We start from the raw sequence: 11,273 nt of genomic DNA on the forward strand, positions 1-11,273 counted from the left end.
ACAGAACTTGAAAATCAGACTTTAAATCAGACTGTACCTTAAGATGCATAAAACTCAGGGTTGCTTGGCTATAGGTATAGAATATTTAATATTGGCTGTCATGAGAGATCCTCCTAACTGTGGAGAGTCACAGCTCCTGGACAGAACCAAGACTCCTACTGGGCTCTGGCTAAAGCAAGTCCAGGAATTTAGAAGAGCCCCAGCCTCACATTTGTATTTGGTACTATGAAAAGGGCAGAATTCTTCCCATATATGTTAAAATTCTCTGAAGATGGCAAGTTAGCAAATGATTCCTGAAGAGAGCAAGTTAGCTAATGATTTCCAGAAAACACTTGCCTTAGCTTATCTGGAAGGACAATGTTATGTTTGTTTTTTGTTTTCTTTTTTTGTTTGTTTTGGTTTGGTTTTGTTGTTGTTTTTTTTTTTTTTTTTTTTTAAATGAAAGGCTTTTTTAATCCAATGTTGGGTAAATACACGCAGAAAATGTTAGACATCACTTTTCTAGCTTCTCATGTTAGTGTAATAGTTTCTGATTCTCTAAGACGAAGCTGGTGTTACATTCCACAGAAAAATACAATAATGAAGAAAGGAAACTAATGCCATTTTTTTGTGACCAAGTTGTGCAGATGTTTAGGATGTTTTCTTTTGCATTATGGTGTATCTTTCTAGTGTTAATACCTTCACTTTTTCTTTTGATTTATTTATATCTTTTTTTAAAAACAGTTTGTGTGTCCACAAAGAGGCATAATTATTTTCTGCTGTTTTTCAGGGACATCTAAAGAAAGTCACAGAACAATATCCTGATGATGTAGAGGCATGGATTGAGCTAGCCCAAATTCTGGAACAGACTGATATACAGGTATTATTAATATACACTTGGTGAATTATGTGTGTGCTTTTCATAAGAGCACATAGAGCTCATTCTCTTATTTCTTTCATCCACCTTTTCTTTCTTTGTAAAGGGTGCATTGTCAGCCTATGGTACGGCCACACGCATTCTGCAAGAGAAAGTACAGGCTGATGTCCCACCAGAGATTTTGAATAATGTGGGTGCTCTGCACTTCAGGCTGGGAAACCTAGGAGAAGCAAAGGTATGTAATTACTCAAAGTTTGAATTGAGTTTCTTGATCACCCAGAAGTTTTCCTTTTAAGAATATTCTGGAGTGTTTTATTCCTTTTTTCTTTTTATACTTTAGAAATATTTTTTGGCATCACTGGATCGTGCAAAAGCAGAAGCTGAACATGATGAGCATTATTACAATGCTATCTCTGTAACAACGTCCTATAACCTTGCCAGACTATATGAGGCGATGTGTGAATTTCATGAAGCGGAAAAGCTGTATAAAAACATTTTAAGAGAACATCCTAATTACGTTGATTGTAAGAAACATTTGGTATTTTAGTTCCACGGTCCTCCTTATAATACCAAAAATCTTCCCATTACAGTGTCTTCTGGTCTCCTTATATGTGTCTTCACTTCTTTTCATAGTAGTTTTGGGGCCTGCTTACCTACCCGCTATTTTCCCTTTCTCTTTTTTTTTTTTTTTTCTTTTAAGGCCTGCATCATCCTTATAGTCCAGTCTCCAGCTTTAAGCCTTCTAATTATTGGTAAATCATACCGTACCCCAAAAATCTAGCAAAATTAGCTTATCTAGACTTGCATGCCGTTGCTCACTTGCTCCCCACTCCCACCAAAGCCCTAGCACCTCAGCACTCAGGTGCAATCACGGCCATCTGCTTGATATGCCCAGGCTCTGCAACTCTGCTTATGTGGGTGGAAATAGCGACCCTTTGGGAGAATCTCTTTGTCTTGGATCTTGGCCTTCCTCCAGGGAAGAAGGGCTGTTGAAGGTGTTAGCACAGCTTCTATGGCACATCCTTTTTTTTTTTTCTGCTTACTCTGTTCTTCCTCTTGCCCCCAGGTAGCTGACCTGTGATATTTGCTGCAAAGGCAAGGTGGTAGCCCTTGCTCAGCAAGCTGCAGCACGCAGGATGCCCCAACCTAATCTATAGCCTTTTCCCTGCTTGTTTTCCATTGTCACCTGCTAACTGATACTCTTCCCAAAGCTTGCGGAGATGGGAGAACTGTTTAAAGTGGAGGGAGGAGAATTATGTACCTGATGTATCCTTCTTTCTTTGAGGTTTCTCAATCATCTTTAATTTATGAAACCAATTAGAAACATTTATGTTACTTTAACTGTTAGAAGTTTGCAATTTCTGTATCACCATTGTGGATGGACGTTCCTCTTCACATGGTGTGTCTCACTGTGAATAGAATATGAAAGGTGTCTTAATGTTTGCAGTCCTTAGGTCAAGAAAAAGATTGCTTTTGAAATTCATGCATAGCCAATATTTTCTTTGTTTGAGATGACTTTAACCTGTTTCCTGATTTTTATTTTATCTTCTATTTTTATTTTCAGGCTACTTGCGCTTGGGAGCTATGGCTAGGGATAAAGGAAATTTTTATGAGGCTTCTGATTGGTTTAAAGAAGCACTTCAGATAAATCAGGTTTGTAATCCCTTAAGTGTTTAAAGTTAAAACACTTGAAATACTAACTTAACTTAAAATTTTGTTTTCCTTTTGTTGCATTTTCATTTTGTTTGTTCACATAAACTAGAGGAAGAAGAGAGAACTACTGTAGTCTGCACTCTGTGCGTTTTGTCTGTTGTTTTTTTTTGTAATACAAAATTCTATTTAAGAAAAATAGCATTTTATACTTGAAAAAGTAACGTTGCAAGGGAAAATGATGCTTTTGCAACTTACAGTGAATTTTTATTTAGGACCATCCGGATGCTTGGTCTCTGATTGGCAATCTTCATTTGGCTAAACAAGAGTGGGGTCCAGGACAGAAGAAATTTGAAAGAATATTGAAACAGCCCTCCACACAAAATGATACTTATTCTATGCTGGCTCTTGGCAACGTCTGGTTGCAGACTCTACATCAACCCACAAGAGACAGAGAAAAGGTAATGGGCATTTGTCTGCCCTACATCTGGTTTCATTTATTTAATTTTTATATGCTCTTAGCTACTTGGAGCCTTTTCTTGATGCCTGTTTGGCATATTATAGTGCATAAAACTTCTGGATAGATGTTTTAATACCCCATTATAGAAATGAGCGATCAATTGGGATACTTCTTTCTGCAGGAGAAGCGTCATCAAGACCGTGCATTAGCAATCTACAAGCAAGTCCTCAGAAATGATCCGAAGAATTTGTATGCTGCTAATGGCATAGGTGAATATTAGACTCTAATTTTCCTTCAGCCGTGATGATATCCGTACGTTTCATGCTTTAATATGGAATTGTTTTCGCAGGGCCTCAATGCTATGTAGTGGGGCACAGGAAAGAATAGCTTTCATATGGCAGCTATGTCACTTAGTCTTTAATGGGGAACTTTATTCAGGCAATATTTTGTTTTCTTTGGTAGGAGTACATAGTACACGAACCTGGAAGCTTATGCTGTATGTATTACTTTCCCCTTAGGAGCTGTCTTGGCACATAAAGGATATTTCCGTGAAGCTCGTGATGTTTTTGCCCAAGTGAGAGAGGCAACAGCAGATATCAGTGATGTGTGGCTGAATTTGGCACATATCTACGTAGAACAGAAACAGTACATCAGTGCTGTGCAGATGGTAACATCTCTAAATTGAACTACGTAATATATTTGGTTAGATGACTTCTGGATGTTTCTCTGCTGTCATGGCAGCTGTGCAGGTTTCTGACTAATATTTTAACAAATTATAGGTCTATTCCTAGCATGCTGTTGGCTGTCAAGTCTAGATTTAAAAACAAACTGCCAAATGTGGGTAAGGGGTAACAAAGCACCTACCAACTTGTACACTTTTTTTTGGTAGCAGAGTTAAAACATAATTGGGTTAGAATTTTGGTCTTAGAATTATTTAGTCAGAGAGGTTTCAGTCAGTGTAGTTACTGTATGTGATTTACATTCAGATGTTACTGAAGTAAGTAAATGCAATTTGCTACTGGGATTTTTTTAATAGCAACACTTCCTATTTTTGTTCTTGCACACAATTGCATAAATAACAATCAGAGCTGTCTGAAAATCTGACTGTGCCATGATTTCTTTCACCACAGTTAACATTGTAAGGTAATTCATGTTGGAAGAAATCTGTTGAGGTTATCTAGTTCAACCTGCTCTAGCAAGCTAACTTCCAAGTTTCAACCTATTCTAACTAAATTGACTCAATTAATCAAAAGCATGCAAGTAAGCTAAAAAATAAAAGCCTATGTTGGACAGGACAGAAGCTCAGAACAAACTTGTTTCATTAAGATTGAGTCCACATTGAGGCTCAAAAATACTTAATTCAGAGCTATCCTGAAGTTTTTTGTGATGATTATAAGGAAGAGATACTGGGCCTTTCTCATCTGATCAAGACCTCGGTAGTTGCTGTCCTCCAGTGAACTACTGTTAAAAGCTTTGGTAACATGATCAGATTCATTCTGTTGAGTTTGAATGAGGTCTGTTGTCTTTTTAACACCTTATCTGTTTTTATTGATAAAAAGCCTAATGAAAAGCTAATTTTAGCCATTGCTTAAGCAGTGAATTACAGTGGGGAAGCTGGGTATCATTTTCACCTTTTGATTTGTCAGAAAAATATTGTACTCATTTGCTAATACATTTAAGTAAAGCTGCTGGTATAAATGTGTTTATTTACTGAGGTGTTTTATTGTTCCCTGGGTTCTACTATGCAGTTGGTACAAGCCACAGTCTGAAATACGCGGTATTGGACTCAAAGGGAAACAAATTGAATTTACTAGCCTAGTGTACTGCCGCCACAACAATTATTCTAGTGAGTTCTCTACCATAAACTATACAAATCCAAGGCAAACTTAAGCTAAATACAAAATCTTTTTCTCTAAAGGTGAGTGGAAATTGGGTGCTCACAATACAGTGCGATGCAAGAGTAGCGACTTCAGGCATTAGAGTTCAGGGCAGTTTATGTATTTGAGCTGGAAATAAAAATTACTTTGTATTTCTTATTATTTTGGAGGTTTAGAAAGGGGGAATGATTCCTGTAGTAACAAATCTTCTTTTACAATTGAGAACAGCTAGATACCCCTTGGCATGCCAAGTTATTCAGCTAGATGGACAGAACAAATTTGATGTTAGGTTATCTGAAAGGTGTGGATGTTTTTTTAACTAATTGCATCAGATATATAGAATTACTACGCTAAATACATTTCAATTTGCAAAGTATCTTGTATGAGTAAAGAAAATAGATTTCTGCCCCCCCATACCGTGGAGAATAATTGAGTGCTCTTAAAATGAGTCGTGTTGGTTGGACTTTGTTACAATAGATGGTACTTGCAAAGTATTCTATTGTATTTTAAGACCTACATAGCCTCCTGGACTGCTGCCAATTTCCAGAAAAATCAGGTACTTACTATGGAATAGCAGAAGGAATTTTCTGATCAGTGAAAAGGAGGCATCCATGTAGCATGACACACTTCTTTAAAAAACAAAAGGCATATTACCAATAATGCTTTTTAGGAATAGAAACATTTGCTGGAGTTGGCTAACCAAAATAACTGACCATTGTCACCTCTTAATTTGATTTTTTTTCCATTTCAGTATGAAAACTGCCTCAGAAAGTTCTATAAGCATCAAAATACTGAAGTATTGTTATATTTGGCCCGGGCGCTCTTCAAATGTGGCAAATTACAGGAATGCAAACAAACTTTGTTAAAGGTACGAGTATAAAACATCATGTATCTCAGAATAAAATTATTGTAAGTTGATGCATGTTTATGTCTCTATTTAGTAGTCTGGGGTTGAAATAATGGTGCTTATTCTCTGTATGTTGCTTCAATATACCTCTGTATCACGTTGTAGCATATCTTAAAAACATGGTTTTTATTTACAGGCCAGGCATGTAGCACCAAGTGATACGGTCCTTATGTTTAATGTGGCTTTAGTGCTACAAAGACTAGCTACCTCTGTCCTGAAAGATGAAAAAAGCAATCTGAAGGAGGTGCTTAATGCTGTGAAAGAACTGGAGCTAGCCCACAGGTAAAGATGATTTATTTCTAATCATTATAATCTATTTTGTTTTTCCCTTACAGTAAATTTGCAGTATAGGTCACAAATCTGGTTAGAAGAGCAATCATCTCCTATGAAACGCTGTATGTAATTCTAGAGTTTCTAGTAGGAAAAGAAAGCCTGGGCCTGACAAACCTACTTATTCAGACTTTGCTCCAGAGCCAGTTTTGTTTGGCCACATGGCCAATATGTATTTCGCAAAGGGTTTTGTATTACTATGACCAAGATGCGCTTCTTCCCAGAAGAAGATAGTTGAAAAAAAGTCGAAAATTATTCTACGAATTTAATACTTTTTTTGAACATTTCTTTCAAAACAACCTCTAAGGCTCAAAAGCAAATCTATTTATATTATATGAGCCTAGTTAATGACTGGTAGTCCTTGAAAACTAATTTTGCCCTCCTGTTGGCAAGTAAAGCCTAAGCACTCTCATGGCTTAACAACAGAAGCAGTCTCTTAAGTGTGTTTGAGATCTTTTAGTTCTCTCTTTTTCTCCCCCCCCCTCCCCCCCGCCCCCCCCCCCCCCAAATAATTCTGGGCAGAAAACACTGTGATTGATCTGATCCAATTGTCACCATCTTTGAACAGAAAGCTTTCAACCGTTTATTCTGCTCCTGGGTATTGTGGGTGTAGCTGGTGCTTGCTTTATGCATTCCTAGCTCTGCTGTTATGTCGAGGCTAGATGTTGCCTTTCAGTAATTTTGTCAAGTAAAGCAAGCGTTTCACAATTGTAGTGCTTTACATAATGCAAACTAAACATTTGAACACAAATTCTAACTTAAATTTGGTTAGAAGCTTGTTATTTATTGTCTTAAAGTTGCATGAAAGCCTTTATTTTGTATCCATTAACTAAAAATTTAGGTGTCTATCACATTTTGGAAAATACTTTCCATAATCTAAAACTTGAGCAAGGAATTAGTTTCTTCATATGCACAAGAATTTGAGTTCAATGTAGGACAAATACACTTCATTTAAAATGTCTCTGATGGAATATGGGAAGAAACTGTGGCAGCCTTGAAAGCTGGAAAGTTGTTTTCCTTTAAATGAATTGGAGAAACTGTTTTCAAAACATTGATCATCATAGCTTACCCATCTACTTGAAGGTATGTTGTATGTGCAAGGACCTGTCAACTAAGTTCAAGGAAGCTATTCTGGAAGGATTTTTAAAAAATAAGTTTTCCTTTCTTTTCTTATGCTGGTTTCAAGCAGTTAAGCTGTGACAGATAAAGAATAAATCTACTGGGGTCAGCGATGTCTTTATTGCTAGGAGTCAGTAAATGAAACCTTAAAACTCTCTTTAGAATTTTTCTGGGTTTTTGTTCTGCTCTCGAGTGGTTTTAGAATGTTTTAAATTTGGAGAACTCTGAAGGTACTTTTATACTGTTAAAAGGGGTTGCATGCAGAGAAAATTGGTGAGGCTTCCTCATCTGTTGAGTTTTATGGGATTGTAATTCAGCAGTAAATGTTTTGTTTTAAGGCAAAATTACAACAAATATGTAAGTAATGGCGTACTTGCTTAGTTTTGTCTGTTGTTTTTTTCCTCCAGGTACTTCAGTTACTTGAGTAAAGTAGGTGATAAGATGAGATTTGACTTGGCACTTGCTGCTACAGAAGCCAGGTAAAAAAACTAAACAAACAAACAAACAAAAAAACCCCCAAAACATAAACCCTTCATTCAGATACCAAGTGGGATGTTTTTGTATTGTTTTTTCATACTAAAACTGGATTGCAAAATTTCAACTGACAGTTTCTTAGAACAGTAGAAATACAAGTGAAGCGTTACTCCCTATTACTGTTTAATTCTTCTCCTGTCTTTGCTTTCTAATGTTTTTGTGTAGTCTAAAATTCTCAACATGTGTCTGCCGTTAGCTGGAGCCTGCAAAACTTTAGCTGTTTTAATGGCAAATCTTCCATCAATGAGAGTGCAGTGACCTTTATTTAAACATCTCTAGCTCTCACTGTTTTGACTTTAAACATAATAAACTAACAACAGGTTTGCTTTCACGGGGCTTTTTTGAGGTAGTTTATGGGTGAATAGCATGGGTTGGTTACTGAAACATGACAAGCTTTTGTTTTGCAGAGTCTAGTATGCTTTAACTTTTGCTCAGAGTAATGAGTTTGCATACAAGCCTGTTCAAATCGGTTTCCTTTTAAGCTTATTTCTTAGGTTTTTACTCAGTATGCCCTGTGTTTCATTTAGTGGACATTCTTCTAAGATTTTCATAGCCATATACAAATAACATCTGTTGGCCATCACGCGCTGTACTGCTTAAATGGGTATCATTAAAGCACTTTGTGCAGAGAATAAAATTTTAATATTAAAAGAAATGTCATTGTAACATAAGCTATAAGAGGGTATTGAAAGCGCCTTGCTTCAGTGTTTTGTGAGACTTGGACACTTTATGCAACCTTAACTCTTAAACAATTGGGGTTTTTAAGATGTTGTATGTTGTGATTAAATATAAGTTCTTATTAAGCATAATTCTGAAGCTGCCCAAATTAGTTGGGATGATTCCTTTGATGTTCATGTGGGGTTTTTTGTATATGAATTGGCTAAATTTTAAGTGTGAAGCAATATGTTCTGAAATTGTATATTGCAATTTAAAGATAAATTAGCTTACCAGAAAGTGCTTTAGTTTACTCAAAAATCTGTACTACTCTTCTATAGTGCTATTTCAAGTAGCTTTTTTTTTGTTGTTGGTGATATGAACATAGTGTTGTGATGCGTGCCCTCTATAAAACTGTTTCTTGTAGTATGTGCCTGCCACCTTCCTTTACTTGAAAACATTGCATGTTACAGGCAATGCTCTGACTTACTGAGTCAAGCCCAGTATCATGTGGCTCGGGCACGCAAGCAGGATGAAGAAGAGAGGGAGCTGCGTGCGAAGCAAGAGCAAGAAAAGGAGCTGCTTCGCCAAAAACTACTTAAAGAACAGGTTTCATTCTGTTACATTGTGTATACTGTATTTTTTAAAAAGTATACTTTATTTTTAAAAAGTATACCTGTCAACAATATATATGGCCGTATTGCTCTGTGGTGGAACCTGGTGTTACTGATAAAATGTCTAGTAGCTATTTTTCTTAGTTACAGTAAGCACTAGCAGAAAATGTTATAGCTAACAGATTATACTCACTCTTTCTTTCCCACAGCCTCAGAAATAGATTTTTATTTCGATATTGAAATAAAATTGGTGCCATAGAAGGTCTGCCATCAAATTTCTGTACTGACAGGCTGGATGAGGAAGCACCTAGTGCAACAGTTCTTTTGGACTTTTACCTACTCTAGCATAGGCTTGTAGAAAACTTTTTTTTTTTGCCACGTGGACCTTCTGCTATGACATACTGTCAAAACTCAGTTTTCCAGTTTCTTGTCAGCACATAATTTTTACGCCTGCGATTATAATCACCGTGATGGTGTAAATACAAGAGTAATGGCTAGTTTTCTCTCTGTTTCAGGAAGAGAAGCGCCTAAGAGAAAAAGAAGAACAGAAGAAACTTCTGGAACAAAGAGCTCAATATGTGGAGAAAACCAAGAATATTCTGATGTTCACTGGTGAAGTAGAAGGATCAAAGGAGAAAAAACGTGGTGGCGGTGGAGGCAGGGTAGAACAGAATTTTTTTTTTTTTAATATCCTTCATTTTCCCCTTTTGATATATGGTCTTTTGCAGTAGCACGTTTTTAATTTCAAGCTCCTAGGCTCCACTGAGTGAAATTGCACAGGTTTAATACTCAAATGTAAAAATTGGAAGCTAATACTTAAAAGTTCCAAGCGCAGTGGCATCACCAAAATCTGTTCTATTCAATTGTTAAAATAACAGAAGACTATTGTTTTATTATGTGCAAATTTGGAATAATTAATCACATCAATCTAGAGATTATGGGAAAGTTGGCACAAGAAGGTCTGTATTTTCATGTCTTCGAAAACATGTTCAGATAAAGTCTCTATTTTGAATGGTTTTCTGGTAGCTTTTTTTAACTGGAAGGTGAATAATAGGCTATATTGTGGGGCTTTTATTTATTTTAGCGTTCCAAAAAAGGAGCAGGGGAGTTTGATGAGTTCGTCAATGATGACAGTGATGAAGATCTGCCCATGTCTAGAAAGAAAAAGAAGAGGAAGGGCAGTGGTAGTGAACAAGATGGAGAAGAAGAGGAGGGTGAGAGAAAGAAGAAGAAGAGGCGGAGGTAACTGATACTTTAATGTTAGACTTCCCTGAGAAATAGTATGGCTTTTAAGTATATTCTTATGCGGTCTTTCATAACGACTTAAAAAATGAACTGCTGTTAAGAGGTCACATGATTAACTTTTATTTACACATGCACATTATAAGACTTAAACAGCACTCTGCAAAAGAAGTATGAGTAACAGTTGGTCAACTAGATGTTTCTTGAGACTGATATTTTTGCATGTGTTAAGTTTTTTTTGTGATGTTATGCTTTACATCATATAAAATGTTTGTTTAAGACCCCAGAAGGCAGATGAGGGGAGCGATGATGAAGAACATGAAAATGGTCCAAGACCTAAAAAACGACGTCCACCTAAAGCAGAGAAAAAGAAGGCTGTAAGTTAAACCCTGAATAACTGCATCACTTTCTAAATATGCATTTGGACTTCAGCATTACCCTAGTCAAGAAAGATTTATTGATGTTGAAAATTACAACGAAACTTCTTGTAGCAAACTGCCTTTGAGCTTATTTTTGTCCTCCCCTGTTGCTATAGCTGCTTCAGGGATGAAAAGGATATTTCTGAAGCCATCTAGAATTAAGTGATAGTAAATGGAAAATTTTGATCAAATGACTTCAGAACAATTGTTAAAAGCACTTCTGGTTTTCTGAATAGGTTTCTACATTTAGGCACTATGTTTTAACCAGCCACATGAACAAGCAACCTTTTGTTTTTCCCCTATACAGCCCAAACCAGAACGTCTGCCTCCTTCAATGAAAGGAAAGATCAAATCAAAAGCCATCATTTCATCAAGTGATGATTCTTCTGATGAGGATAAACTCAAAATTGCTGATGATGGGTAAGAACCTTAATTAACTTCGTATGTACTAAAATTCCAACGCATGCTTTCAAGAGAAACTGCAGTGTTAATAATAATGAAATAATGCGAAGATAATGAGAAGCCTTTCATTGTACTCACAACATGACTTTGCATTGCAAATTAATTCCTCTCATTCTGATAACGCTGGCATTACTCAAATCCTTGTGTCT

General features: G+C 36.4%; 1 protein-coding gene across 2 annotated transcripts in view; it reads left to right on the forward strand.

Annotated features, from left to right (window-relative positions):
• Positions 1–11,273, forward strand: part of CTR9 (CTR9 homolog, Paf1/RNA polymerase II complex component) — a 39,923-nt gene that overhangs the window by 9,698 nt on the left and 18,952 nt on the right. For both annotated transcript variants that reach the window (XR_014228824.1, XM_082317952.1), the window contains exons 10-24: positions 770–859; positions 963–1,091; positions 1,197–1,380; positions 2,421–2,509; positions 2,782–2,967; positions 3,148–3,235; positions 3,485–3,633; positions 5,595–5,711; positions 5,887–6,032; positions 7,607–7,678; positions 8,861–8,996; positions 9,517–9,663; positions 10,086–10,243; positions 10,524–10,620; positions 10,970–11,082. Coding sequence is in view for 1 of the 2 variants with exons in the window: in XM_082317952.1 (XP_082174078.1) it covers positions 770–859; positions 963–1,091; positions 1,197–1,380; positions 2,421–2,509; positions 2,782–2,967; positions 3,148–3,235; positions 3,485–3,633; positions 5,595–5,711; positions 5,887–6,032; positions 7,607–7,678; positions 8,861–8,996; positions 9,517–9,663; positions 10,086–10,243; positions 10,524–10,620; positions 10,970–11,082 (1,901 nt within the window). In the remaining variant the exon portion in view is untranslated. The remainder of the gene's footprint in view (positions 1–769; positions 860–962; positions 1,092–1,196; positions 1,381–2,420; positions 2,510–2,781; positions 2,968–3,147; positions 3,236–3,484; positions 3,634–5,594; positions 5,712–5,886; positions 6,033–7,606; positions 7,679–8,860; positions 8,997–9,516; positions 9,664–10,085; positions 10,244–10,523; positions 10,621–10,969; positions 11,083–11,273) is intronic.

Source organism: Platalea leucorodia (genome assembly GCF_965183815.1).
Source record: "Platalea leucorodia genome assembly, chromosome: 7".
NCBI classification, from domain to species: Eukaryota; Metazoa; Chordata; class Aves; order Pelecaniformes; family Threskiornithidae; genus Platalea; species Platalea leucorodia.